The 27,894-nt window shown below is 36.1% G+C and overlaps 1 protein-coding gene across 1 annotated transcript in view; it reads right to left on the bottom strand.

Annotated features, from left to right (window-relative positions):
* Positions 1-27,894, bottom strand: part of dnaaf5 (dynein axonemal assembly factor 5) — a 49,622-nt gene that overhangs the window by 17,260 nt on the left and 4,468 nt on the right. The window contains 7 exon segments of the mRNA XM_056449455.1: positions 3,693-3,840; positions 5,959-6,127; positions 6,568-6,711; positions 16,681-16,911; positions 19,161-19,393; positions 24,959-25,077; positions 27,232-27,356. Of these exon segments, the coding sequence (XP_056305430.1) occupies positions 3,693-3,840; positions 5,959-6,127; positions 6,568-6,711; positions 16,681-16,911; positions 19,161-19,393; positions 24,959-25,077; positions 27,232-27,356 (1,169 nt within the window).

Here is a 27,894-nt window from a genome sequence, read left to right as displayed (position 1 = left end):
GGGAGGAAAAGGAGGTGATGGGGTGGAAGGGGGGATTCTTTCAAAACTAAGATAAGGCAATAGGGTAATATCTCTCTTTTTTATTGTAAGTTAAAATCAATCTGATTGGATTATTACTGATTACGGAGGAGAATTCAGCTGTGTTCAATCATATCACGTGCTCCTCTCGAAATTAGTTCATAAAACTTCACTTAAAAGCACAAGAGAAAAGATGTGTATTTAGCTTTCCTTTGAAATGAACTAGCGTGGAGGCAGTTCTGACAGGTGGTGGCAGACTGCTCCTTAGTTTTGGACCAACTATGCTGCAGGCGAGATTGTGGTATGAACATAAATATTGGAGATGATCATTATCTTTAAACAATAGGTGTCTGATATGTCGTGTGTGTATGTGTGTGTGTTGCTGTTCCTCTCACTCTGCTCTTATTTCACTTTGCAAATCAAAGATTCACATGAAAGAGGAATCTGAGGAGAGCAGAGGGGATTTTGCTACATAAGTAAAAGGGACTGAAATGCTACTTTATTAGTGTAATTATGAACACGTGTCTTTGAAATATATGATATCTATATTCATGTCAGGTTTCACAACATATCTCTTTTCTAAGAACATCTTAAAATACATTAATCATTGCACAAATAAATAACAGGAGCTCAAGTGTTCAAAAGTTTAGCTGCAGTGCTGTTTAAGGCCCCGTTATTGATCTATGCAATGTGGAAGTGCGCTCGTTTTTGTGATTATTTTAGAACTTCTGATTCTGTTTCCTGTTGGAGAAATGACTAGGACTACAAATGGTAGAAATCACTAAAACTACTTACAAGTGTGTTCATGACTATGCACTACCAACAAATAATAACTTGACTTCTAGTTGATCATTTGGAAAAGTGGCAGAAGGGCGATTTGTTGAACAGCATCCCAATCATCACAAACACTGCAGAACACCTTCTGGAACCAGCGTGGATCCAAGATTCTCACAGAAATCTGTCAAGTTTGGTGAGGGAAAAATCATGGTTTGGTTTGGTGTGACATTCAGTATTGGGGCGTGCGAGAGATCTGCAGAGTGGATGGCAACATCAACAGCCTGAGGTATCAAGACATTTGTGCTGCCCATTACATTACAAACCACAGGAGAGGGCAAATTCTTCAGCAGGATAGCACTGCTCATTCTTCAGCCTCCACATCAAAGTTCCTGAAAGAAAAGAGGGTCAAGGTGCTCCAGGATTGGCCAGCCCAGTCACCAGACATGAACATTATTGAGCATGTCTGGGGTAAGATGGAGGAGGCATTGAAGATGAATCCAAAGAATCTTGATGAATTCTGAGAGTCGTGCAAGAACGCTGTCTTTGCTTAAAGTCAGACCTTCCTGTCCTCATTAAATCATTAAATATCAAGGCAAGATCATATTTTATTTTGGTAAAATAAGCGTAATCTAGAGGACTTTGCCTTTCATATAAGCCACCTCTGACACCAAATGATCAACTAGAAGTCAAATTATTATTTGTTGTTCCTAAAACTTGGATATACAACAAGACTTTTGTCAGGTAGTGTACTTAAAAAGAAGAATAATATGATAAGAAAATATCAGTTTGCAACATCAAGAAGCATAACGAGCTCATACACGAAAAATAAGGTCAATACTTCAAACTAAATCAAAAAAAGAACTAAAATGACTTAATTTTGATCAGAAATCGGACCAAAAGAAGTTCATTTTGAGTTCGTTTCGACAGTTCGAAATAGTTCACCAAAGCAAACTTTTTGGGGGATTTTGTTTTGGTCCTAAACACCTTTGAGCTACCATTGGCCAGTGATGATAACGCAATCGGTTGGTGTATCCTGTAGCTCTGCCTTCTTTGATGTGCTTTGTATCCACACAGTTCAGAGTCAGACAACAGAAAAACATCCAGCACAATAACACTAAGGCCCAATCCCAATTCTACCCCTTAGTCCTTCCCCTTACCCCCACCCCTCGTTTTCATGTCAAGGGGTAGGGGTGTCCCAATTCTCTTTAGCTTGAAGGCGTAGGGCTAAGGGGAAGGGGTGTAGCCCTTCGAACAAAGATTTTTCAGGACCACACTCTAAACCAAGGGGTAAGAAAATTTCCCAGAATACACCAGCCACAACGGCAATATTGCTGGACCCGGGAGTAAGGAGATCCACAAATTAGTATTTTTTGTCATTATTATGAATTTTTACAACAAACAAACACATGTGTTAATATATTTATGATCACGTTCATGTTTTAGCCTCATGCTTTAAAAAAATGCTAAAATAAAAAACTCTAAATTTCGCGATCTATAATCCATAATAATTACTCCTGTATAGCAGTCCCACAACATTCTGTCACTCGATGACACTGAAATATCCTGTCAGAAAAGTCTAGTGACTGGGAATGAGCTTTTTACAGTGTCTGCTATAATGTTAATGTTGTTTTCGTGTGTTTACACAGATGTATATGGCCACTGTGTAAATGCACAGAACAGTTATGATCTTATTGCCACATTAGATCATTATGATAACATAATATATGCCTTCAGTGATTTCCTGAAGATAAAAACTAAAAAATAACACAACTGGAATAACTACAGCAGTCGCGATTGTCTGATCTCTTATGAAGCAAGAAATCACTGGTGGTGGATGATGGTGGTGGATGAGGAGATCCCCTTCTATGTGTAAAGCACTTTGAGTGCCCAGAAAAGTGCTATATAAAATGTAAGGAATTATTATTATTATTATTTTTTTTTATTGCAATGACATATGATGACGTGTGCAGGTGCTGTAGTGCTGTCCAAATCCTTAAGGGTAAATTTTGAAGCCCTTCCCCTTTACACTCGTTTTTAAGGGCCAAGGGGAAGGGGTAGGGGTACAAAAATAGAATTGGGATTGGGCCTAAGTTAGCGACATGAACACACTGGAGGGTTGACCAGCAGAGCTGGTACAGATGTATCCACACCTGTATGATCACTCTCTAGTAAAGTTTTAAACTGTGTGTTCTAAAGGAACTAGATCACGACACAAACCTCATTTATGGTAGTGTTACACTTATCATCCTCTGGATAATGCTTCGTCAGATTGCGTTGGTCTTCTGAAGTAATTTACAACTTGGTTTTGATTATAAATCTCCTCCCAAAACGACAAAATGACCTCTTTGTTTACAAGTTTGTGACCGTTTGTGTAGTTGCTGTCATGCGATGTGCGTTTGATGGTACGGACTGTACCTCACGTTCTTTTCATACAGATTGCTAAAACCAAAGAACATTTGTTTTCAAGTGTAGTTGGTCCATTCAGAGTTTCCAAGCTTTATGTGGATATATTTCTCAGGTGTTTTAAGCAAGTATTCGCTGAGATTCCAGTGTGTTTGCTGATACCAGAGGATTAATAACAACTGCAGAAACTGTCGTAAATGCACACATCTGGTCAGAGCCCCTCCTCCAAAGAAACGTCAGTCAATAGCAATCGATGACTGACTCCCGTACTAGAAGGTGGGGCTTTATTCACCATATTGAGCATTATTTTTTCCCCCATTCAAAATTATGACATGACTTGTGTATTATATAGGTTTTGCTATAGTATAGTTCAAAAACACTATCAGCTGTTGTTAGCATTTAAGAGCGTATATTAAGTGTGTGTGTGTGTGTGTGTGTGTGTGTGTGTGTGTGTGTGTGTGTGTGTGTGTCTGTGTTTATGTGTGATAACTGACCCCTGCGAGTCCAGTGTGTTTCTGGCGTCCAGCAGTAGTTTGGACAGCATGGTAAAGATGTGCAGTCTCATCTCAGGCTCTCGGCTGGGGTCAACACAGCTCTTCAACAGAGGCAGGAGAGCTGGAAGAAACTCGCCCACCACAGGACCTGAAGGAAAACAGAAACATTCTTTGCCATGATGAGAGTACATTACATTTATATGAAGTTAAGTTGGACAAATGGACAATTACTTTTACAATATTTATTAAAAATATTTCCAAACAAATTTTTTATTAACCTTTATTTCAATTGTTTATAAAAAGATCTAATAATATTGTCCTTAGCACTATTAAGTAATATATATATATATATATATATATATATATATATATATATATATATATATATATATATATATATATATATATATATATATTCCAAACCAAGCTAAGACATGTTTACTTTCTCTAACAGAAAAAATATATAATAGGAAAAATGCTGTGAAAAATGTTCTTGCTCTGTTAAGAATCCCGAAAAAGGACGTCATTCATTCATTTTCCTTCGGCTTTGTCCCCTATTTATCAGGGGTCGCCACAGCAAAATAAACCACCAACTACTCGTTTTTTCACAGCGGATGCCCTTCCAGCTGCAACCCAGTACTGGGAAACACCCATACACTCTCGATTCGCGCACACACACTACGGCCAATTTAGTTAATCCGATTCACTTGTAGCACAACAGGAAGACTGCAAAAGACCAGCTTCTGCTTTACACTGGACTGACTGAATATCTACTATTAAATATCTACTATTCACAAAGATACAGACAAATGTATATACAGTAAAACACCCTAAATCTGTTGAAACGCGTCAATCTGATGGTGGTTGAGTTTGCAGCTGGATGTTATTGGGAGATCGCTGACAGGGATTTTTTATTATTAATGAGGGGTCGCCACAGCGGAATGAACCTCCAACATATCCAGCACATGTTTTACACAGCGGATGCCCTTCCAGCTGCAACCCATCACTGGGAAACACCCATACACTCCCATTCACACACATACATTACGGCCAATTTAGCTTACCCAAGTCGCCTATAGCACATGTCTTTGGACTGTGGGGGAAACCGGAGTACCCGGAGGAAACCCACACGAACACGAGGAGAACATGCAAACTCCACACAGAAACGCCAACTGACCCAGCCGAGGCTCGAACCAGCAACCTTCTTGCTGTGAGGCGAGAGTGCTACCCACTGCGCCACCCAAATCCAAAACTTATAGTATAATATTGAGAGTTAATTTTAATCTCGCGGCTCACCTGCAGGATCACTGAAGCCCACCGGTTGAGAATCCCTGGTTTAGACGGCTTTTAAGATGTTTAGATTTAGTGTTTAGATTTATTTTCATTAGTTGTTTTTGTGTAGGTATGACGTACTGTATATAGAATAATTTCACACAGCTAAAGTCTAAACATTATGTTTTACTATACATTTTGAAATTGTATTATTTATGTGTAACTTGATTGTAGTTTACTCTTATTGTAAATCACTGAGAAGATTTTAGCTAGTGATAAAACTTATAAAATATTTGTGTACTCATATTAAAAATGTTACTACACTCAATTATTTTGGCTGTCTTGTTCAAATTTCTTATTTAATATGGGCTAAACCAAGACAATTCTTGAGTTTTTAACTTAACTAGGTGTCAACTTAATTGTTTTATGTTTAACTCACTTACATTTGTAAAAACAATTACGTTAACTTTGTGTTTGGGCAACATGAAGGAATTATTATGGAATCCAGCATTTTTACAGTGTAGATTATTTCCGCAGGTTTCATCAAGTCAGATTTAAGACTTTTAAGACCTTTATGAGAATAATGAATGAAATTTTAGACTTATACGGTGTTAAACACTAAGAATTTTTTTCTAATGGCCCAGAAATGATCGTTTAATAATTGTTTTAGTTGTCTTCCACTGATTGGGGAATTTAATGGGGAATTTGTTGTAAAAACGTCTGTTGTGAATTGTATCTCTTTGCAATAAAACTTACAATAAAATAAAAAATACAATATTTCAGTGAATTAAAGACCTAAAATTTAGTTTTGAAATTTAAGACTTTTTAAGACGCAGCGGACACCCTAAAAAAATGAGATATGCGTATCAGAAATGGCGAATTTGCTTGTAAAATATCGTCAGACTAATATTGATGTACTATTAACTATCATAACTGTGTTTTGGAAGATACGATCAGCCTATCAGACTGAATTCCGAAGGATTTTGTGACCCACCGGACTGCAGGGCGATGATCTCCAGCTGGGTTTTCTGTATGGAGAAGCTGGTCCAGGTCTGATGGGAGTCTGACAGCCATTGGAGGAGATCTGCCATGTGCTGACGGTACAGATCACACACTCCACCAAGAGACTGAGCTGCACACACACTCCTCAACAACTCCTCTGCCTGACAGACACACAGGGAGAAACGATACTGGTCAATTACACTGAAAACAAATGTTTTTGTCTTCTTGTCCAATGTTTCTTGTCCAGATATCTGTTTCAGAAATAATAAGTCAAAATTAAGTTAGTTTTTCCTTGAAAACAAGCAAAATAATCTTATTTTAATATTTATAATAATTATTATTTATAATATTTATTAATTTTGCTTGTTTAAAGCAAAAACACTTAATTTTGACTTATTATTTCTGAAAATTAGACAGAAAACAGATATTGTTGAAAAATATACAGGGGGTAACAATTCAGGAGGACTAATAATTCTGACTTCAACTGTTTATACCGTTATGGAAATCAAGAAGATTTTGTAAAACATGGTATTTTTTGTGTTTTATTGAGTCCTTGCAGTATGTTCAATATATAAGCTGAGTGTGTGTGTGTGTGTTTTACCTTGCTGTGCTGTTCATGTTGTGAGGCGACACTCTGAGCGGACACCAGAACCTTGAGCAGCTGCAGACTGATGACATCACAGTCCTGCTGACCCACACACAGCACTGCATCCACACACACCAGCAGCTGATCCACATACAGCACCTGAAAGACACACACAGACAGAGAGATTACACATGTGCACTTATCATCTGAATTTCAGCTTGAACAATTTAAAGGGTCACGAAACACCAAAACAAGCTGTTGACAGTCATATAGGTGTCCCACGCTGCTAAAAACACTATTAGGACACATATATTACACAAAATAAAGTGAAAATTGGTTGTTTTTGCGTTATTTCGAGCAAATTCGTTCTGCCGGTTTGAAACGAATGTTTGAAGCTACGTCACAACGATGAGATCCTTGCGTGTATTCCAGCGTGTCGACTGGATGTCTGTACCCACGAGTACACCGTGACGCGTTTGAGCATGCAGCATTAATTCATGAGAAAGACTTGGCTCAAACCAATCAGCGCGCTCTATTGTGAATGAGGTGCAACTTCATTAATATGCATGATAGCTTCGAAGACCTGTTACAGTCTTCAGACGGCAAAGAGACGCCACGTTGTGTGGAAGTGGAAGAAGAAGAATTGTTTGGAGACACAGGTCATCAGTGTTGCGTTTATAAATGTGCCGCAACAAAGTTTTTGTTTTCATTTTCCCGCTATGAGAGCGCAGCTGGACTCACGTGTGGATTACAGTGCACGTGACAGAAATGCGTTTGTAAGGAACATTTTTTACCTGTGAGCTTTTCACATATGGAAATGGTGAAATCTGGATCTGCCACTTGTCTCCTTTTAAAAAAGACGCAGCTTGATTGTCCTATCTCTACAGATTTGGTAAGTGATCAGTCTCTTTGTTTATGTTTATTCAGAGGCAAAGTTAGTTTGTATCGTCAGCAGTACTCTTTCTGTTTTTAAAGACAGACCTTAGTCAAAATGATTTAGTTACCAAGTTTACAGTACGTTAATATCACTACAATATGATGGGCTGAAAGATCCGCTGTAAATGCTGCTCTCCGAATGTAAAGATGTAAACACCGCAATCAAACTGTTACAATCTTGTAGAATTTTCACCGCATTTTGTGACAGAAAAGTCTATACACACACGGTTTTCTGACGCTACCTACCAGTGCATCCAAGTTACCGAGAAATGCAGAGTTTTTTTCTTCTTCTATACGACGTGTGGTATCAAACATTTCATTAAAACAACACTCTTCCAGCAGTTCCTCGCACCGAATATCTCGTTTGTCACGGGGGCATGCATGAAATGTTCCTGAATGAAAGTGAAAGTGCTTAAAACTTAAAATCAACAAGTTAATAATTTGGCAAATAATTCGATTACTGATGTCCATGTAAACACAGACACTGTCTTTCTCCCCTGAGTCTGTGTGTTTGTTTTGCCTCTGTGACGTTCAGCGCATGCTCAAACCGATAACTCCCATATTTATGCAAACCCATCCTTCTTTTCCTCCCCCGACACTCCCACCTAAAAAGAACTGGACTCACCCACTTTCCTAACTTTTTTTTTAACTAGAGGTGTGAAAACATCCTGCTGAGACAGGGGGGTTTCATGGCCCTTTATTAACTCAATACTGGTTATAAATTTGTTTATATATTTTAGACATATTTTATTAATTTTGACAAATATACACTGTATAAAAAAGACAATTCAAAAATGTGTACTTCTTTTTTTGATGATTGGTCATTATTATTATTTTATTTTTTTTTCTAATTATTTTTTAAGGGTTTTCATCTTTATTTTGACAGGACAGTAGAGAGAATTGACAGGAAAGTGTGGGGAGCAGAGAGAGGGGAAGGATCGGCATAGGACCTCGAGGCGGGAATTGAACCCGGGTCGCCGTGAAAACCGGAATGCATGTGTCGGTGCATGTGCCGGTGAGTGGTAATTATAACTAATACAGATTTGCTTAATTTTCCGTTTACATTCCATTATGAATGATTATCTTTTAATTTTCAATTTCAACTGTTGCTCTTTTGTAATATTTGACAGTGATTTTGTTTCTGCATAATTTTCAGTTTCATTTTTATTTTACTCTCTACTATTCAGTTAAACTTCATAGTAGATTCTAAAAATAATAAAAAACAATAAAAAATAAAGTGCAGATTTTTGTTTTTATATTTGTTGTTTATTCTTTTTTATTTTGTACTACTTTGACAGTTATTAAATGAAACAGACTAAAGTTATTGACTTTAATAGACAATTGCTAAATTGTATTATATTAAAAAGCTAAAAGATTTGAAATAGATTACTTTTTCATTTGTTTTTCTGCTAGATTTGTTGTTTATTTTATCAATTTTGCAAATGAATATTTTTTTGAAACAAAGCAAACATTTTAACTCTTTCAACCCATGAAGCAGTCATAAACACACAATGAGCATGTCTTTCCATCAGTGTGTTATTTTGTGTGTGCATTTTTAGCCTCCCTCAGGAACTGTGTTGGTGTGTGTGTGTGTATGTTTGTGTTTCTCTTTATGTCTAGACAGTGTGTGACTTTGACAACGAGCAGAGACTCAGTGTTTCCTGCACTCATGAACATGAGCATCATTAACCTGCAGGTGTTTCACTGCCCACAGGAAGAGTCTGTGTGTGTGCATGTTAAGCATGGGCCGGTATAAGATTCTGACGGTATGATAACCTTGGATAAAAATATTTCGGTTTCATGGTTTCACAGCATTGTGCTCACTGCTCTAAAATACATTCTTTTTAAATGTCTGGGTAAAAAACAAAACCCTTTTTCCCTTTTGAAAACAATATATTTTATTTTTTAAAAAGATTTATGATATTTTGGAGCAGTAAACACATCAGGCTATATAATTCAAATGAATCATTGTCTTCTGCTCTCTTCAATAGTTTCAAAAACACAGATTTCTTTACAATTTAAAACGGCATCTTTGGATATTTTTTTCTGCTGGAGATACTGTTGTCCTAAAAAACTAAACAAAAAATGTCAATGAAAAAATCTTACACATACCTTAGGGACCGTATTACAGAATTTTTTTTGCGGTATACCTTGAAAGCGGTTATCGTCCCATGCCTAGTGCATGTGTTTGCCAGTGTGGGAGACACTTTTACAACTAAATATAGAAGGCAAAAGAGGAAAGCACACTGAAATAAATAAATAAATAAATAAATAAATAAATAAATAAATAAATATTGTTGTAAAAAATGTATGAGTTATGAAAGAACCCAATCCAATCCAGGAGACTTGAAACAAGCAGAATTCCTTTATTAAGACGAGTTGGTTAATCTGCAGTCATACAGCGTCATCAAGAAGTCCATGTGTCTACAGGAGCCTACTGGAGGTCTGCAGTCTGCGTGTTTTTTCACAAGTCTGAATTAAGACAAAGCTGTTCTGTCTATAATGTGTTCTTAGGAGGAGGGGAGATGGCTAAACAAAGCATGCAAATTCAGTATTGGAGTCAGCATGATAACCTGCATATAGGTGTTAGAAACCGGCCCAGCCACTGACCACACAAGTTAATCAACAAAAGTGGTTTCTTTGACCTGAAAGTATCATCCGGAGACAAAGACAGAGTCGTTAAAAGCCTGATCAAAGCATTTTGATGGCCCTCATGGCTGGGCTGTTATTAAAATGATATAATCAAAAACCAAAAAACATAACTTTTCAGTTTTATGTAGATTAGTGTTCATTCGAAACTAGATTATATAAATTTATATTTCCACTATATATATATATATATATATATATATATATATATATATATATATATATATATATATATACACACTCATACAGCCTTCTCACTCTTGTGTATTACTCCGCCCACATGGAGTGACAGAAAATCAAATGCACTACAGTTTGACAAATATTGCAGCTGTTGGACAACATAATGTACTTTTGAGGCTTTTAATGGCAAGAATGTGGTTGTTTAGATTGCAACTATGCAGTTTATTTATAAGGATAGTGCCTATTTTAAATATTTATAATTTTGGAGATACAGCGATTAGGCCATTAGCTTGTCAATGAGCAAAGATGGTTGACGATCTGCCACAAAATGGCGACAGAGACCACATAATAAGCCCTTAGGGGAGGGAAAACCCATAATTTCAAACTACAGCTGATCAAATCATTATAAAACAGGTAAGTGAATAAGTAAGTCGATCTTTCTCTTTTGTTGTAGAGCTGTATTTATACCATAGTAATCTGCTAGTGTTTGCTTTGGTTTGGCTTTTTCAGGCTTAATTATTGTGATCTCCTGATTGCAACAGAGAAATACTGGGAGGTCTCTGTAGACTGAAGGCACATTTATCTTAAAATGTGAGCAAAATCGCCCGTTTGGACATGATATTAGACATTACGCTAGAGAATCATTAAAATACTAGCTTTAAAGTGACGTTTCTAAAGTAGCAACGGTTTCTGCTGTTGGCGGAAGAAAGTAGTTTCTCATACAAAAGGATTTTTAGATTCTCTGTTGATTTTCTTTTTTATATAGACGATTATGCCGTCGAACTGTTGTATAAATGCAATATCACACTCGATGCAGTGCGATATGGCTGTATGTCATCAACGCACGCATCCCACCAGTGCCGATATACAGCTATATCGCACTGCTACTTGATACAACTTAAATGTGTACATTTAATTTTTTCAGGTCAATTTTTTCAATGACTACTGTGCGTGGAGTCACCTGACCTCATTCTGTTAAGGCTGATTTAAACTTCTGCATCGAACACACAGGTGTGGTCTAGAAAAAATATTCAACTACACATCGGACGTTTACACTACAATGAAGATGATTGGAAGCTGCACCAGATATGCCTTGAGATGGCATATTTTCCATTACAATAAAATGATTATTTCCATTAAAATATTTGTTAACTGAAGATTTTAGAAACGCACTGTTTAAAATATTATTTACAGGATAAACAAGAGTTATTTTATTTAAAAAAGATACTTATTTTTTACTTTTAATATGAAAAACATTGAGAATAATTCATTTTGTTTTTTAAAAAGTGCGAGCTCTTCATTTTCACTGTTTTATAAGAAAAATCGAACTGTTGGTTTCAGGCAGCGTGTGCTTTAATTTCAGTTGTTTAACGTTGATGTTCAATAATTAATCATAGGTAGTAGACAGTGTGTGAGTCCTAAAATCAAGTAACGTACCCTTCATTCAAAAATCTCTTACTTGTAATATGTGAGCATATTTACTGTACAAAACCTGTCAGTGAACTAAGAGGACAAAAAAAACATTGATAAAATAAAATAATCGTTCATTAATCGTAATCAAGTTAAAACGTTCAATTAATCAAGATTTTCATTTTAGGCCAAATCGCCCAGCCCTAATTTAAAAACTGTGAAATATATTAGAATGTTGATTGAAGAAATACATAATAATTGCTGTAATTTTTTTTAAGCAACTTAAAAATTACAAATTCCTCACTATTTACTCACACTCAAGTGGTTCTAAACGTTTATGAATTTCAGAAGAAAATATTCTGAAGAATGTCTGGACATTGGCAGCCATTGACATCTATAGTAGTATTGAAAAATAATACAGAAGTCATTGACTGCTTTTGGGTGAACGACATCCTTTTTAATGTATATCTCTGTATACTTTTAGAAATAAAGGTAGAAAGGCAGTCGCTAGGGTGGTAACTTTCAAAAGCTACACATTTGTACCTAAAAGGTCGATATTGGTAACTAAAATGTAAATTTGAATACCTAAAATACATATACAGTACTTAAAAAGTGACCTTCATTTCTGAAAGTGTAACAGTCAGTATTTCTGAAGGTATTAAATTCCAGCAGTGTGACAACACTAATGTGAACTTTTATGTGTACCTTCCTTTCGACAGCTGAGATTTACATTCCTGCTTATATTCCCATGGCAATGGTGAAAACAAAACATGCAGAGCTTCTGTTTTCCATGTCCTACAGGCATCGCAAATCCAGTTCACAAGACAAGATCACATCTTCTGCTGAAGAGCATCTGACATGCCCTCAAAAGAGGACCGCAGGCGTATTATTTCCACCATGGGATGCTTTTTTTCCTGATGGTTTTGGAAAACAGACAGTGGAAAGTGTTCTGACAACAAGTGGATCAAAGAGCAGCGGGACATCAAAGGAGGAGAGATCACAACATCTGCTTCTGCTCACTCAACACCCGTCTCATGCCAAAGCGCTCCACGTAAAACCCAAAACACTTTCAACATTTCATGACTTATTTACAATAACTGTATATTTAGTATAGAACACATAGAGCCAGATTGATTAAAGCGTTGCTTCTCCCAAAAATGAGACCTTCTGAGATCTTTGTTTGTCTTCGAAACTCAAATTAAGATATTTTAGATGAAATCCTGGAGCTCTCTTGTCCTCCATAGACAGCAATGGTCTTGACTTGTTTAAAGTCCAGAAAAAATACAAAAACAGTCCCTCTGTTATCAGTGGTACAACAGCAATATTTTCAAGCAACAAGACCATTTTGTGCACATTAAGCTGAAGTACATTCAGAAGGTTGTTGTACACTAACCTGCGCAATATTTAGTCACAAGATGGCGCTAAACAGTCAAAATGGAAAACTGACAGAAACAAAAACAGCTGATGGAGTATACACTAACCTGCGCATTATTCAGTCACAAGATGGCGCCAAACAGTCAAAACGGAAAACTGACAGAAACGAAAACAGCTGATGGAGTATACACTAACCTGCGCATTATTCAGTCACAAGATGGCATCAAACAGTCAAAAACGTAAAGCTGAGAAATTAAAACAGCTGATTAAGTATACACTAACCTGCGCATTATTCAGTGAAAACCTGCTGAATAGAACATAGACTAATATACGCATAATTAAATCTCAATTTTTTTCTAAAGCTGTAGCAGTTTGCTGCTTAAAATTTGAAACTTTTTTTCCCCAAGATTCTTACATGAAAAACACCAACACAACAGAGTTTATTTGAAGGAGTATAAATGTAAGTGTATTTACTGTCTTATTTTGATTGCAAAAATAATAGTAGAAAAACTAATCAGAAAAATATTTATCAAACAATTATAACGGCCTCATGACAGTCATGTTTATGACAGATTTATGACAAATTATGTTGTCTTGGTAATGTCAAGTTGTCATGATTAAAATGAAGAGCAGTTGTGATGTATTTGTTAATGTCAAGTTGTCATAACAAACAATGTTATCTTTGCATTTATAATTATATCACTGAGGAAATAACAGTTGTCATTAGCATGCATCTCATTTCACAACAAGTTAAGTTTTATCGACAATATTTTCATAAACAGATTAAACAGTCACTCTAATGTTCTTCTACGTTATTCTTCGATTTCCGAACTTTCAGTTATTTTTTACTCTGGGATTAAAAACAGGATAATTTGCCATTTCCTTCCCGCAAAAGCCCCCCCAAAATTTCTCTCCTCCTTTTTTTGTTGTCTCTATGGGACAGTCAGAGGTCCTGCAACATCTGTGATGTACCATGTCTTTACAGCATGTCAGGCAATGTTTCTGAAGACACATTATTGAACGGAAGGAAAACTTTGTGAGATTCTAGCGTGACGTTCTAGATGAGACGAGGACAGCTGGACTGAAGAATGCAGGATTGTGGTGGACACCAGAGGAGGTCAGGGCAAAATTAGTCTTTTTTTTTCTTTTAGCACTTTTAATTGCACGATAGAGGAAATTCCTGCAAAGCCCTCCGGTGTGGCAACTTGGCACCAAAAAGACGGTGGACTCAAAAAATAGAGTGATATTTTTGATATCAAAGCGAGCCGAATGTGGGTTGAGAGGAAACCAGGGCCAGACTCTTGGGTCTGGGTGGGATTTTTTCCACTCAGTCTGAGAGAGATGTGCTCTAACACATCTAAAACATGAGTGTGTGTGGTAGGAAATATAATAAAATACATTCTTTAAGTAAACTAGATTGGAGAAGCTTAAACTTAAATTAGATTAACCAAATAAAAGTGCAAACTGTTTTTTAAATGTAAATAAAATAAAAATAGGTAGATAAACATTATGATTTTGTAAAACTGATGCCACAACAGAGTTCACACATGTATTTTTTAATCGAGTTCCCACTTTAAGACAAATGTCAAATTCCCATACTGTTTTTCTGATTTTGTGGACTAAAATCTATTTTATTTATCAAATAAGTGTGGGGTGACTATTATAATATCAATGTGTAAAGATTTCAGGTCTCATTCACTTCCATTCATTTACAGTCAAACCAAAACAACTAATGCTTGATGCTGTGAATTGTCATTTTCTTATCATATTGTTTTAATTTATTTGATTGTTGGTTGACAAGTGGAAAAGGAATTAAACGACACAGATGGTTAGACAAACAGATGGTTAGATGGATGGATAAAAACAACAAAGAATGTATGGGTGGACAGATGAAAGAGGCAAAGAATGAACTTATGGATGGATAGATGTTTGGAGAGAAAAAATTGATGGATGGAAAAAATAGTGATGTATGGATGGATGGAAAAAATAGTGGATGGATCGATGGACAAATAAAGTTGGGTAGACATGAAAGGATGGAAAGAATAAATGGAATAATGATGGAGAGAAAATATGGATAATGGATTAAGAAAATGGATGGATGGAGAGAAAGGAGATGAATAGAGGAAAAACACAGACGAAAGCAGTGGAGGGCAAATTGGATGGATGTATAGATGAATGGATGGAGAGAATGGATGGATGGATGGATGGAAAGACGAATGGATGAAAAGAATTAATGGATAAATGGATGAATTGATAGATGAATGGATGGATGGAGATGAATGCAAAAGAAAAGAAAAGATGAATGGAGAGAAAATAAATGGTGAAAACAATGGAGGGCAGATGGATGGGTGGATGGATGGACACAGAGAAGAAAAGGGATAAATGAATGGACAAACAAACACAGATGGGTGGATGGATGAATGGATGAATGGACAAACATAGATGGGTGGACTGATGAATGGAAGAAATGGATGGATAGATGGACAGACGGACAAACATAGATGGGTGGACCGATGAATTGATGGAAAGAATTAATGGATAAATGGATAGATTGATAGATGAATGGATGGATGGATGGATGGATGGAGATGGATGAAAAAAAGAAGAAAAAAGAAGAATGGAAAAAAATATGGATGAATACAATGGAGGGCAGATGGATGGATGGATAAATGGATAGGTAGCTGGAGAAGAGAGATGGACAAACAAACAGATGGGTGGAGAGATAAATTGAAGCAATGGAAGGAATGGATGGACGGATGGCTAGATGGACAAACATAGATGGGTGGACAGATGAATTGAAGAAATGGATGGATGAATGGATGGATGGATGGATGGATGGATGGACGGACAGACGGACAAACAGATGTGTGGACAGATGAATGGATGGATGGTAGAATGGGTGGATGGAAGGATGGATGGATGGATGGATGGATGGACAGACAAACAGATAGGTGGAGAGATGAATGGAAGGAAAGAATTAATGGATAAATGGATGGATGGATGGATGGATGGATGGATGGATAGATGAATGGATGGATGGATGGAAAGAATGAATGGATAAATGGATAGACTGATAGATAAATGGATGGATGGAAGGAGGGAGAAAATTGATGTATGGACAGACAGACAGATGAAGTGACAGCAAGAGATGAATGAAGAAAAAAGATAGATAATGGCATGAATAAGATTGAAAATACAAGAAACAAAAAAACGAATGAAAATTTGATAAATAGAAAGTAAAATGCAAAACAACAACGAAAAAAATCCATGCTATGCCATATAGTAAACCCGGACTTTCAATGTCTGGAAAAAAGACTTTTTAAAATTCCATGATATTCCACAAACTCCATGACCTGTGAGAACCCTGTTGATCAATGGAGTCATTTCTATTGTCAAATGTTATTGGTTGAGCACGCGCACGCATGCACGCACACACGCACACACGCACACACGCACACATCCTAGCACTATACCCAAATTTGTTAACTTATAATAAATACTAATAAAGTATAATAAATTATAAATAATAAATAATAATAATAAATACTAATGAGAGAAACAGAATTGTTGCTCTCTCACCTGCTGGGATCCCAGGCAGACTTCAGGCTGGGCGAGTGTGTCTCCGATTTTTACCAGGTGGGGTCGTAGCGTCTCTTTGGAACTTCCAGATAATACGGCCCCCAGAACCATGAGCGGAGCCCCAGGAGAGGCAGATGAGCTGGAACTGGAGTCTTCAATGTGAGGTAAGAGTAACTTGAGGTAAACCTCTGGACTAACAAACGCTCCCAGGAGCTTGGCTGACTCCAAACACTGTCAAAGAGAGAAGCAGAGGGCCAATGAAAACAGATATCTCTATGTAAAAAAAAAAAAAAGAAATCAATGCACTTTTACAAACTCAATCAATCCACTACAGTATAGCGCTATATAGAAGTGCTATAACTGTGCTCTAAAGGGATAGTTTACCCCAAAAAAGGAAATTTACACATTTTTACTTACCTTTACTTTTTTACAAGACAAGTAAAGGGCAAGTAAATGATGACAGAATTGTAAGTTTTACGTGAACTATCCCTTTAAGGTGAAGCGTGTTATTGCTAAAAAAAAAAGCAGAAGGAATAAATAAAAACATATGGATGGATAAAGATAAAGGGAATGGAGAAGGACGAATTGATATGTGGATGAATGAATAAAGAAAATAGAGGACAGATTGACAGTCAGATATATGGACAGACAGATAGTAGGACAGGTGGATGAATAAATAGATGGATGGAGAAAATAGATTAAGAAAATGGAATACAGATGGATGAATGGATGAATGAATGAATGAATGAATGAATGAATGAATGAATGAATGAATGAATGAATGAATGAAGAGAATGGAGGATTAGAAAGATGAGATAGATGGATAGAAAGATGAATAGACAACTGGATGGACAGATGAACAGATGAATTGATAAAGGGGCTGGATGGATGAATGGAAAGAGTAGATGACAGATGCATAGACAGATGGAGAGAAACATGGATAGATAAATAGATTGATGAAGGGATGATTGATGGATGGCAAATTTAGAAGGATAGACACATATAGAAAAACAGATGGAAGGAAGGTGAGGATGGATGGATGGATGGATGGATGAATAAATAAACATAGATGGGTGGACAGATGAATGGAAGGAAAGATTCAATGAATTGATTGATTGATGGATGGATGGATGGATGGATGATGAATGGAAGGAAAGAATGAATGGATTTAATGGATAGATGGATGGATTGAGAGAAAAAATGTATGATGGATGGATGACTGGATGGAGAGAGAAAATAGATGGATGGGCAGGCAGATGGATGGCGAGAAAATAGTTAAATGAGAGAAAAGATAGATGATGGAAACAATGGAGGACAAATGGATGGATGATGAAAGGAGAGGATGGATGAATGAATGGATGGAAAGAAAAAAGATGAATGGAGAGAAAAGATAGATGAGGAAAACAATGAAAATTAGATGGATGGATGGATAGATGGATGGATGGACGGACAAACATAGAAGAGGTGAAGAGATGAACGGAAGAAATGAATCAATGGATTGAGGAAAAATATAAATGATATATGGATGGATGGAGAAAATGGAGGCAATGGCAGACAAAAAAAGAGAAGAGAAGAGAAGAGAAGAGAAGAGAAGAGAAGAGAAGAGAAGAGGAAAGGAGAGGAGAGGAGAGGAGAGGAGAGAAGAGAAGATGGAAAAAAACAGTGGAGGGATGGATGGATGGATGAATGGATGGACGGAAAAACAGATGGGTGGATAGATGAATAGAAGAAAAGAATAGATGGATAGATGGATGGAGAGAAAATATGGATGGATGGACAAATGGAAGGATGGATGGAAAAGAGAAAATAGATAAATGGAGAGAAAACAGATGATGAAAAAAATGGAGGAAAGATGGATGGATAAATGGAACAAGAGGATGGATGGATGAACAAATAGATGGGTGGACAGATGAATGGAAGGACAGAATAAATGGATTGATGGATGAATGGATGATTGGACGGAGAGAAAAGATGGATGGATGATTGGATGGAGAGAAAAGATGGATGGATGGATGGATGGATGGATGGATGGATGGATGGATGGATGGATGGATGGATGGATGGATTAATGGACAAACATAGATGGCGGACAGATGAATGGAAGGAAAGAATAAATAGATTGATGGAAAGATTAATAGGTGGATGGATGGATAAACAAATGGACAGAAAAAAAAGATGGACGGATGGATGGATAGATAGATGGAGAGAAAGAGATGAATAGAGAGAAAAGATAGATGATGGAAACAATAGAGATGGATGGAGCAGATTAATAGATGGAATAATGGAAAGTGAGGATGGACAGACGGATAGAAAGATGGAAAGGCAGACAATTGTATGGATGAATCAAAATAAGAAATGAATGGTTGGAGAGAATGGAGCATCGTTCTATAAAATTTGTTCTGTCTGATTGAAGAAATATCAGAAAGATCAACAGCTAGACTGAGAGAATAACCGGTGCTGGTGATTGGCTGTTGTGTCACCTGTGTCCTGACGTCAGTCTCAGCATCTGCACAGGCGTGATACAGCAGTGTGAGCAGCGTCTGCATGTGTTGAGTACAGTGATCTTCAGCATGCAGAAGCAGAACCCGCAGCAGCTGCACTGTCTTCACCCGCGTCTGCACCAACCAGTCACCAATGTCCCGACCCATGGCAGGAAGCAGCTTAGACAGATTCCTCACAACCAGCTCCCTGCAGCCCAGCCCCGGACGTTCTCCTGGAACAAACAAACAGAAACAAAACACAGATTTTTATTATTCCGTCACACACAACCATTCTTATTAGGGCAGCATGATATTTAGGAAAAATCAAACATTGTAATATTTTGTTCATTCATTCATTTTCCTTCGGCTTAGTCCCTCATTTATCAGGGGTCCCCACAGTGGAATGAACCGCCAACTATTCCAGCATATGTTTTACGCAGCGGATGCCCTTCCAGCTGCAACTCAGTCTCACATTCACACATACACTACGGCCAATTTAGCTTATTCAATTCAACTATAGCGTATGTCTTTGGAGTGTGGGGGAAACCGGCGAACCCGGAGGAAACCCACGCCAACACGGAGAGAACTCAGAAATGCCAACTGGTCCAGCCAGGACTCGACCCAGCGACCTTCTTGCTGTGAGGCCACAGTGCTAATCACTGAGCCACCGTGCCACCCTGAATACAATTTCACCCGATGAACTCTACTTAGAAGGAATTTATCATTGTAGATTGATTGAGATGATTCTGTAAGGGAGTGTATCATTGAGATGATTCTGTAAGAAATTTAATAAGCAAATTAAAATCGTAGATAAATACAATTAAGAAACGTTACAGTTGAAATAAACAGCGTCATTAGTATTCAGATACAGTAATTGAATAATAAAAATAATTCAATAAAGTTACTAACGATACAATTACGTATGCCTGAATGCTTTTAAAATCATCGTATAGTCACAAGCCCCTTTCACACATACAGACCTTTCCGGAAAATTAACCGCCAATTTTCCGGAAAGGTCTGTATGTGTGAACAGGCCCTTTTTGAAAACACCGGTAAATTCGTTCCGGCAATTTTTCGGAAAGAGAAGTTGTAACATTACCGGTAATTTGCCAGAATGCTGCGCTGTGTGAACGCAGAAGGAAGATTGCTGGAAAGAGCGCGTTCACGATTAGAACATTAGTGAAACGTCTACTCCAGCCAATCAGAACATTCATATCTGCACTGTATATGAAAATAAAAGCCTTCGAATATCTTTCCAGACACATTTAGCTGCTAGATGTTAGTCGGATAACGTTTCTGTTCCTTCTAAATGCCAACTGTGTAAAAAAAATGATCGATAAAATGCTTATGATAAACCGCTGTTTCTTTACCTTTAAGCTCTGCATCAGTTGCTTGACGCGTGTGCACGTAAAGTCAGCACACACACTTATTATCAAAGACTATAGAGAATACACCTTAAAGGGACATAGACGTTATGTACATCTCGACAGCGAAAATGTTCCTCCATGTTTTCAGCGAAGTAGTTCACAATACTTATCCACAGAGTTTGTAATGTAGTCAAATGTGTAAACATTTAGCTGCTGTTCGCGCATCTGCCTTTGGATGTCTTTGGGACAAAGCAGTTGCATGAATGCTTTAAATAAAAGTAAAACCATAAACAAAAGGCAGACAACTTTTATGTTTACAAAATCAAGCGCAGCCATTTGGAGCTCATTTCTGGTTGATGATGTCAGAATTTATCTGTATTTTGGAATAGATGTGTGAGCGGTCTTTTCCAGAAAAATTTCAGAATGTTCTTGCCCGTGTGAACAGAGCTTTTTTGAATTTACCAGTAAAGTCGTTCCGGTAGTTTTCCGGATATTTACCGGTATCACTGTGTGACAGGGGGTACAGACCTCAAAAACACATGCACACTATCACTTTTAATACAGATTGAGCATTGCAAATCCTGCGATGTGACCCATGCGAATGATCACATTGCGATATCAATGCTAAAACCATATATTGTGCAACCTTAATACATACACCGTTTTTTCCCCCAGAATATACTAAAATATATTTATTGGATTTTGTTTGAACTTTAGGGGCACATAGTTTACCTCTTTTTTATGTTTTAATATTAATATTATGGTTCTTCTGAGTGTGTCAGTTTAGGTTCAGTTTAAAACACAATTCAGATTTTTTTATTATAATGTGTTAAAAAGTGTCATGTTGGGGGCGTGTCCACAGTTCGCTGATTTAGGGGTGTGTTGCTTCACATGTAGACTAGTTTCGGCTTCCCCATCCAACGTAACAAGGGGGCGGGGCCATGACCCGCTCTGTGTTTGCAACACAGACAGGCAGATTGAAAGGAGGAGGAGAGGATCAGCATTCAGTCGTACATGTACGACTCTGACACAGACCAAGCAGAGAGTAGAAAATCATTTGTGTCTTTGTACAGTTTTACAGCCAACTGTGTGCTAGTTTCAAGTGCCGAGCTTGTACACAAAAACTAATAACCACGCACACTGAATTAACTTTGACTGAGGCACCGGATGCGCCGCGACACGGCACACCAGACACTCTGTAGCTAGGCAGATACATGAAGTGTCCCGAATCGTTGCGCCACGCATTTTTGAATTCTAAACATAGGTTTCTCAACGGTCCGCTGTGCCCAGCCGTCGAATTGAGTGTACCCTGATAGAAACCTATGTTTAGAATTCTAAAACGCATGCTAGTTAAGATCACAGGGAGCTTCTGGGATCGCGAGAAATGCAAACGGCTGAAGTATAAGGTAGACTCAATGAGAAGTACACATGTTTGCAAACCTACCTAAAGATACAACCAATAATTCCGATTAGAGCGATAATGTGGAGAATATTGCTCTTGTGTTGAGCCCAATGAGCCTTGCATCTAAAAATAGAGCTAGGGTGTTCCTTTAGTGATATCGCTTCGACTCACGCTGAAAATGGCGGACGTGAATCAACAAACTGAGGATATGAGGACGCGTCTGTCAATCAATATTGGTGGGCGGGGGGACCGCTCTCCTACGTAAAGTTGTGGTCGGTTTGAAAACCGCTCCAATTGGTCCACCGTTTTTTTATGTTGTTAAATTGAAAAAAAAAAGCACTGGGTGTGCTTATATCACCCCAATATGACGGTCTATACACCATACATGCACATATGTCTGTCCAAACAGCTTGAAAAGTAGATTTTTTACCATAGGTGCCCTTTAATAGAACAAAATGCAGTGTAAAAATACAAACAAATACTGAAATACTGAAACATCAGGAATCAAACAAATAATTAAAAAGGTGAAAATTAATTCATACATTCACATAATTTACTTAAATAACAACGTTCAATACACATGTTTGTACATTGCATTTTACAGCATTCCAGTGTGTTGTTTTGCCTTTTTTGATGGCTTAACAAAATTGTTAATTGTTTTGCTGGAATATCAGACATCTAAACAATACATAAGAGATCAACAAAAGTTTGAATGCTCAAACATCCACAAATGTTCCATAGTCCACCTGCTTGAGAAAATAGTTGAAAGGGGGTCACATACACCATGGCTAAAAAGTTTAAGTGTTTTTAAAAGGAATTTCTTCTGCTGAGCAAGGCTCCATTTGTTTGATCAAAAGTACAATAAAATTACTAATGCTAAATGTCACTTAAACAGCTCTTTTAATATTTTTTAAATATGATTTCATTATCAGTGAATAATGTCACATGACCCTTAAAGGTCCCAATTTTCAATCGATGTTTGACGCAATCTCAACCAAAACATGACGAGAGGGTGGGACATATAGTATCTCCTTCCCTTTTTATAACATAGCTAACAGCGTTTTGCTTCATCACAGCTCTGCCAGTGAGAGTTGAGCTGAAGTGCATTAAATGTAAGGCGTCTTGAACGGGCGGGGCATGTCAGATACTAGAGAGCATTTAATTGGTCAAGATTTGATGAGAAACTGAAGAACGAGGTTAATCCATTTAGGCTGAAGTGACAATCTGCAAGCTTTACATGTTTATATCACTGTTATATCTTCTAAACACAAATTTTGTCACTGTTTTGGTGCACACTAGCTTATAGATATCCTAAAAACTAACAACAGCGATACTAACATCTAAAAAAACTTGATTCTAATTTCATTGGACCTTTAAAAAAAATAAAATCGGTCTAATATAGTGATTTGGTTAAAATATTTCTTAACATTATCAGTGTTGAGAACACATTTTTGCTGTACTACTATTATTTTTTTAAGAAGCTAAATAAAAAGTTCAAAAGCATAGCACAGCATTTTTGCAAAGTGTACATCTCTTTTGATCAATTTAATGTGTTCTTGCTAATGAAAAGACTTTAATTTTTATACATAATTTATACATACTTTATGTATATTTTACACACACACACAGTTAAAGTCAAAATGATTAGTCCCCCTTTGAATTTGTTTTCTTTTTAAAATATTTACCAAATGATGTTTAACAGAGCAAGGAATTTTTCACAGTATGTCTGATAATATTTTTTCTTCTGGAGAAAGTCTAAATTGTTTTATTTCAGCTAGAATAAAAGCAGTTTTAAAAATTTTTAACACCATTTTAAGGTCAAAATTACTAGCCCCTTTACGCTATATATTTTTTTCAACAGTCTACAGAACAAACCATCAATATACTATACAATAACTTGCCTAATTACCCTATCCTGCCTAGTTAACCTAATTAACCTAGTTAAGCCTTTAAATGTCCCTTTAAGCTGTATAGAAAAATATCTAGTCTAATATTATTTACTGTCATCTTGGCAAAAATAAAATAATCAGTTATTTAAAAATTTGTTATTAAAACTATTATGTTTAGAAATGTGTTGAAAAAAAAAAGTTATCTCCGTTAAACGGAAAATGGGGACAAAATTAACAGGGGGGTAATAATTCAGGGGGGCTAAAAATTCTGACTTGAACTGTATATAAAAAATTTATATATATTTGATTTAGTTATCTGACTTTTTTCTCTCCATCCAGCATCTGCAAAACCCAGAAAGCTTCTTCCTAGTTTCTCTCAGAGATTAAATAAACATAAACTAGATCAGGCCTGTAGGGATTTATTCTAGGACAAGATAACTGAGCATCAGTATCTGTTGAGGGGTATACAAGGCTCAACATTACCTTTTTTGCTTACCAGAAAGCACGGCTAGCAATTTTCCAAAGTTATTAGCCACAATTTTAGGAAATACATTTAATATGCTTAAATTTCACTTTAGCATGTTAAAATTACTTAATTTGGGTCAATTGAAACCTTCCTGACCACCTTAATTATAATATGCATGGTATGCAAGCTGGTATGCAGTAGTCAAATGTTTGAAGTGGATCAAAACCTTTCATCAAAGTTGACGTAAAACCAAAACACTCGTTCTTGTCTTGGGGTAATTTTGATCCACTTCAAATGTTGACTCATACATGCACTACAGTTCAAACCAAATAAACAGAGTAACTTCTAACGAATACAACAAAAGTGCAAACTGAAAAGACGCTTTAAATATATATTTTTAAACTATTAATTAATTATTTATCAACTACAATTTACAAAACTCAAATTAACAAAGATATATACATGAATCAGAGAGTGAAATTCATTAAAGACCTTTTTTTAAACCTCTTTCCATACATTTATTGCCACTTTAGGTTTCAACCGGTAACACTACTTGGTGACATTTTAACTTAAGAAAGTACATAACTCCTTGTGATAACTCCTTTAAATGCAATGTAATTCAGCATTTTATTAATTTGAGGAAAGACTGTCACTCTGTTAATAGTTAGTCTCACCTCCACATGTGTAGAGAGCAGGTGACGGCAGCTGGAAGTCCATCTTATCCTTCAGATCATCCTCATTTTCCTTCTCCCACTGAGATCCTACTTGCTTCCATGAGTTTTCAGCAAGAGACCTGGATCACAAAAGCATACATTTAATTCAAGAATCAAGTAAGTGCATATTGCATTGATCAAAAGTGTCAGAAAGATGTATACAATAACAAAAATGCTGTAAATTATTATTTTTTTAATCAAAGAAATCCAATATAATACATATTTCCTGAGCAGCAAATCATCAAATTATAATGATTTGCGAAATATCATGTGACACTAAAGACTAGAGTAATGATGCTGAAAATTTGAGAAGATTTAAATTATATTTTAAAACATATTCACATAGAAAAATCACTATTTAAACAAAGTTTTAGGCCAACATTAAACCTGTTGATTTACTGATGATATAGTGGATTTACGTGACTCTTTATCATAAAACCAGTCATAAATATACATTGTTAATTCTTTTAAAATTGAGATTTATAAAGGATGAATAAATGATCTTTCAGATGATGTATTGGTTGTTAGAATAGGAGTTGGGTTAGGTTAAAGTTTAAATTATTTTGGAGAAAGGCTGTCCTTGTTTGAGCAGTGTTATTAGCAATATTTCATGAATTGATGGATTTGTGAGTGTTGAAAAGTACGGATTAAACCATTTAAACCAATATTCTGGAAAGGACTATGATGTATATGCAACAGTTTTCATTTTCAGCATGATAATGATCCGCTAATTGCAGTGAAATTCTTGTTTACTTTTAAAGAAACAGTTGATAAAACACAGACAGTCATGAAATGGCCTCCACAGGGTCCAGACCTGAATATTATGGAGGCTGTATGAGATCACCTGGACAAAAGAAGTGCTAAAAGAAGCTTGATATTACACAGCACAGTATTTCAGAGATTGTCAGGAGAACAAAAACGGTTCAATTAGAACAAAAGGGTTCAAGCTCTGCTTGGTGCCAAGAGAAGGCACATTAAACATAAACTTTAGTTTGAAGAGGTAATGTTGTGACGTTGTTGTTTGTTTGTACATATTTACTACAGTTTCTATTTGTTTTCAACAAAGAGACTGATTGATTATATATTGCGTAAAAGTCTTAGGCCAACAAAGTTAGTACAGTGCTTAGAACCTTTTCACAGTACTATATTTCACAATTTTTACTCTATTTTTGATTAAACAAATACTGCATTGTGGGAATAATAGATTATAAAAAATAAAAACAGAACATTCTTAACACCACACTGTGGTAGTATAATGTAATAAACCCAATAAATAAATGCCTCAGCCTACAATTTTGCGAAACGCTAAATGCATTTCGTTGCACATTTCAGATGACAAGTCCACTAGAGGGCGCTATCTACATGTGCAAATCTGAAATGATTTAAGATATGTTTTGCTTTACATTTCATATATATCTATTTACATTTACATTTACATTTAGTCATTTAGCAGACGCTTTTATCCAAAGCGACTTACAAATGAGGACAAGGAAGCAATTTACACAACTATAAGAGCATCAGTGAACAAGCGCTATAGACAAGTTTCAGGCGTGTAAAAGTCTAAGAAGCAAAACATTAGTAGAAATTTTTTTTTTATATATATATATAGAAGGAGATATATATATATATATATATATATATATATATATATATATATATATATATATATATATATATATATATATATATATATATATATATATATATATATATATATATATCTATATCTATATATACATATATCTATCTATCTGTCTATATATATATTTATATATCCTTCTTGGACACGTCCAGAGTAAGCAGGGCTTTTCGTGCAGATCACTAGTGAACCGCTGACCTAAACCCAACCAATAGTGTTTTCAACAGTAAACGTAAAAAGTGCACTGTCTCTATGTAGTTTTACCTTGATTTTACAATGCTTTTATCTTTTACGTTTATTTATTTGGATCTGCATAAAAACAATTCTTTACTCTTCAATGATAAGTCCCTGTAAATATCATTAGTGTGAAAAAAAACAAAGTAATCTCCGGTAGCCCCTATAAACAACAGTCAAACTTATGTAGAAGGACATTTTTGCGGTTTCAAAAAAAGCAGGTATTTCCAATAAGCCTGTGTTGGATATGATAATATACAGGTTTTCAAACACACCGAATCATTTGGATGAATTATAATGATTTCCTTGTATTTTAGAGGTTTGAAAAACACTAGTATGTTTACAGGTTATGTTTTGTCACCTTATTTCAGGGATCTCATCGCTGATGCTGGTCAGAAGCAGCGGGATGAGCTTGTGGAAGTAGGAATATCTGTCCGGCAGACGGAGAAGCCAATCACCAACAACTACAGCAACAGCCTTCCTCACCTGAGCAGATTAACAGAACAATAAATCATTCATACAGCATACATGTGCCCTTTAAAGCAGGAAATGTGTTCATGGAATAAAATAAAATGTAATTTAATAAAAATAAATAAAAATTAAATAAAATGTCAACCATGAAGCAGGAAAAGTGTTATTGGAGTACAACAAAAAAGTAAAGTAAATAAAAGAAAATAGAATAAAATAAGTGTCCCCTGTAAAGTAGGAAACGTGCTCTTGGAATAAAACAAAACAAAATAAAACAAAATAAAATAAAATGTCCCCTATAAGGCAGAAGGTGTGTTCTTGGAGTAAAATGTAAAAAATTATAATACAATTTTAAAAATAAAACAAAATAATAAATAAAATAAATGTCCCCTGTAAAGTAGAAAACGTGTTCTTGGAACAAAACAAAACAAAACAAAACAAAACAAAACAAAACAAAACAAAACAAAACAAAACAAAACAAAACAAAACAAAACAAAACAAAACAAAACAAAACAAAACAAAACAAAACAAAACAAAACAAAATGTCCCCAATAAA

Source organism: Danio aesculapii, chromosome 3 (assembly GCF_903798145.1).
Source record: "Danio aesculapii chromosome 3, fDanAes4.1, whole genome shotgun sequence".
Classification (NCBI taxonomy): domain Eukaryota; kingdom Metazoa; phylum Chordata; class Actinopteri; order Cypriniformes; family Danionidae; genus Danio; species Danio aesculapii.
The sequence above is the reverse complement of the archived record's forward strand: the minus strand, read 5'-3'. Positions and strand labels throughout refer to the sequence as shown.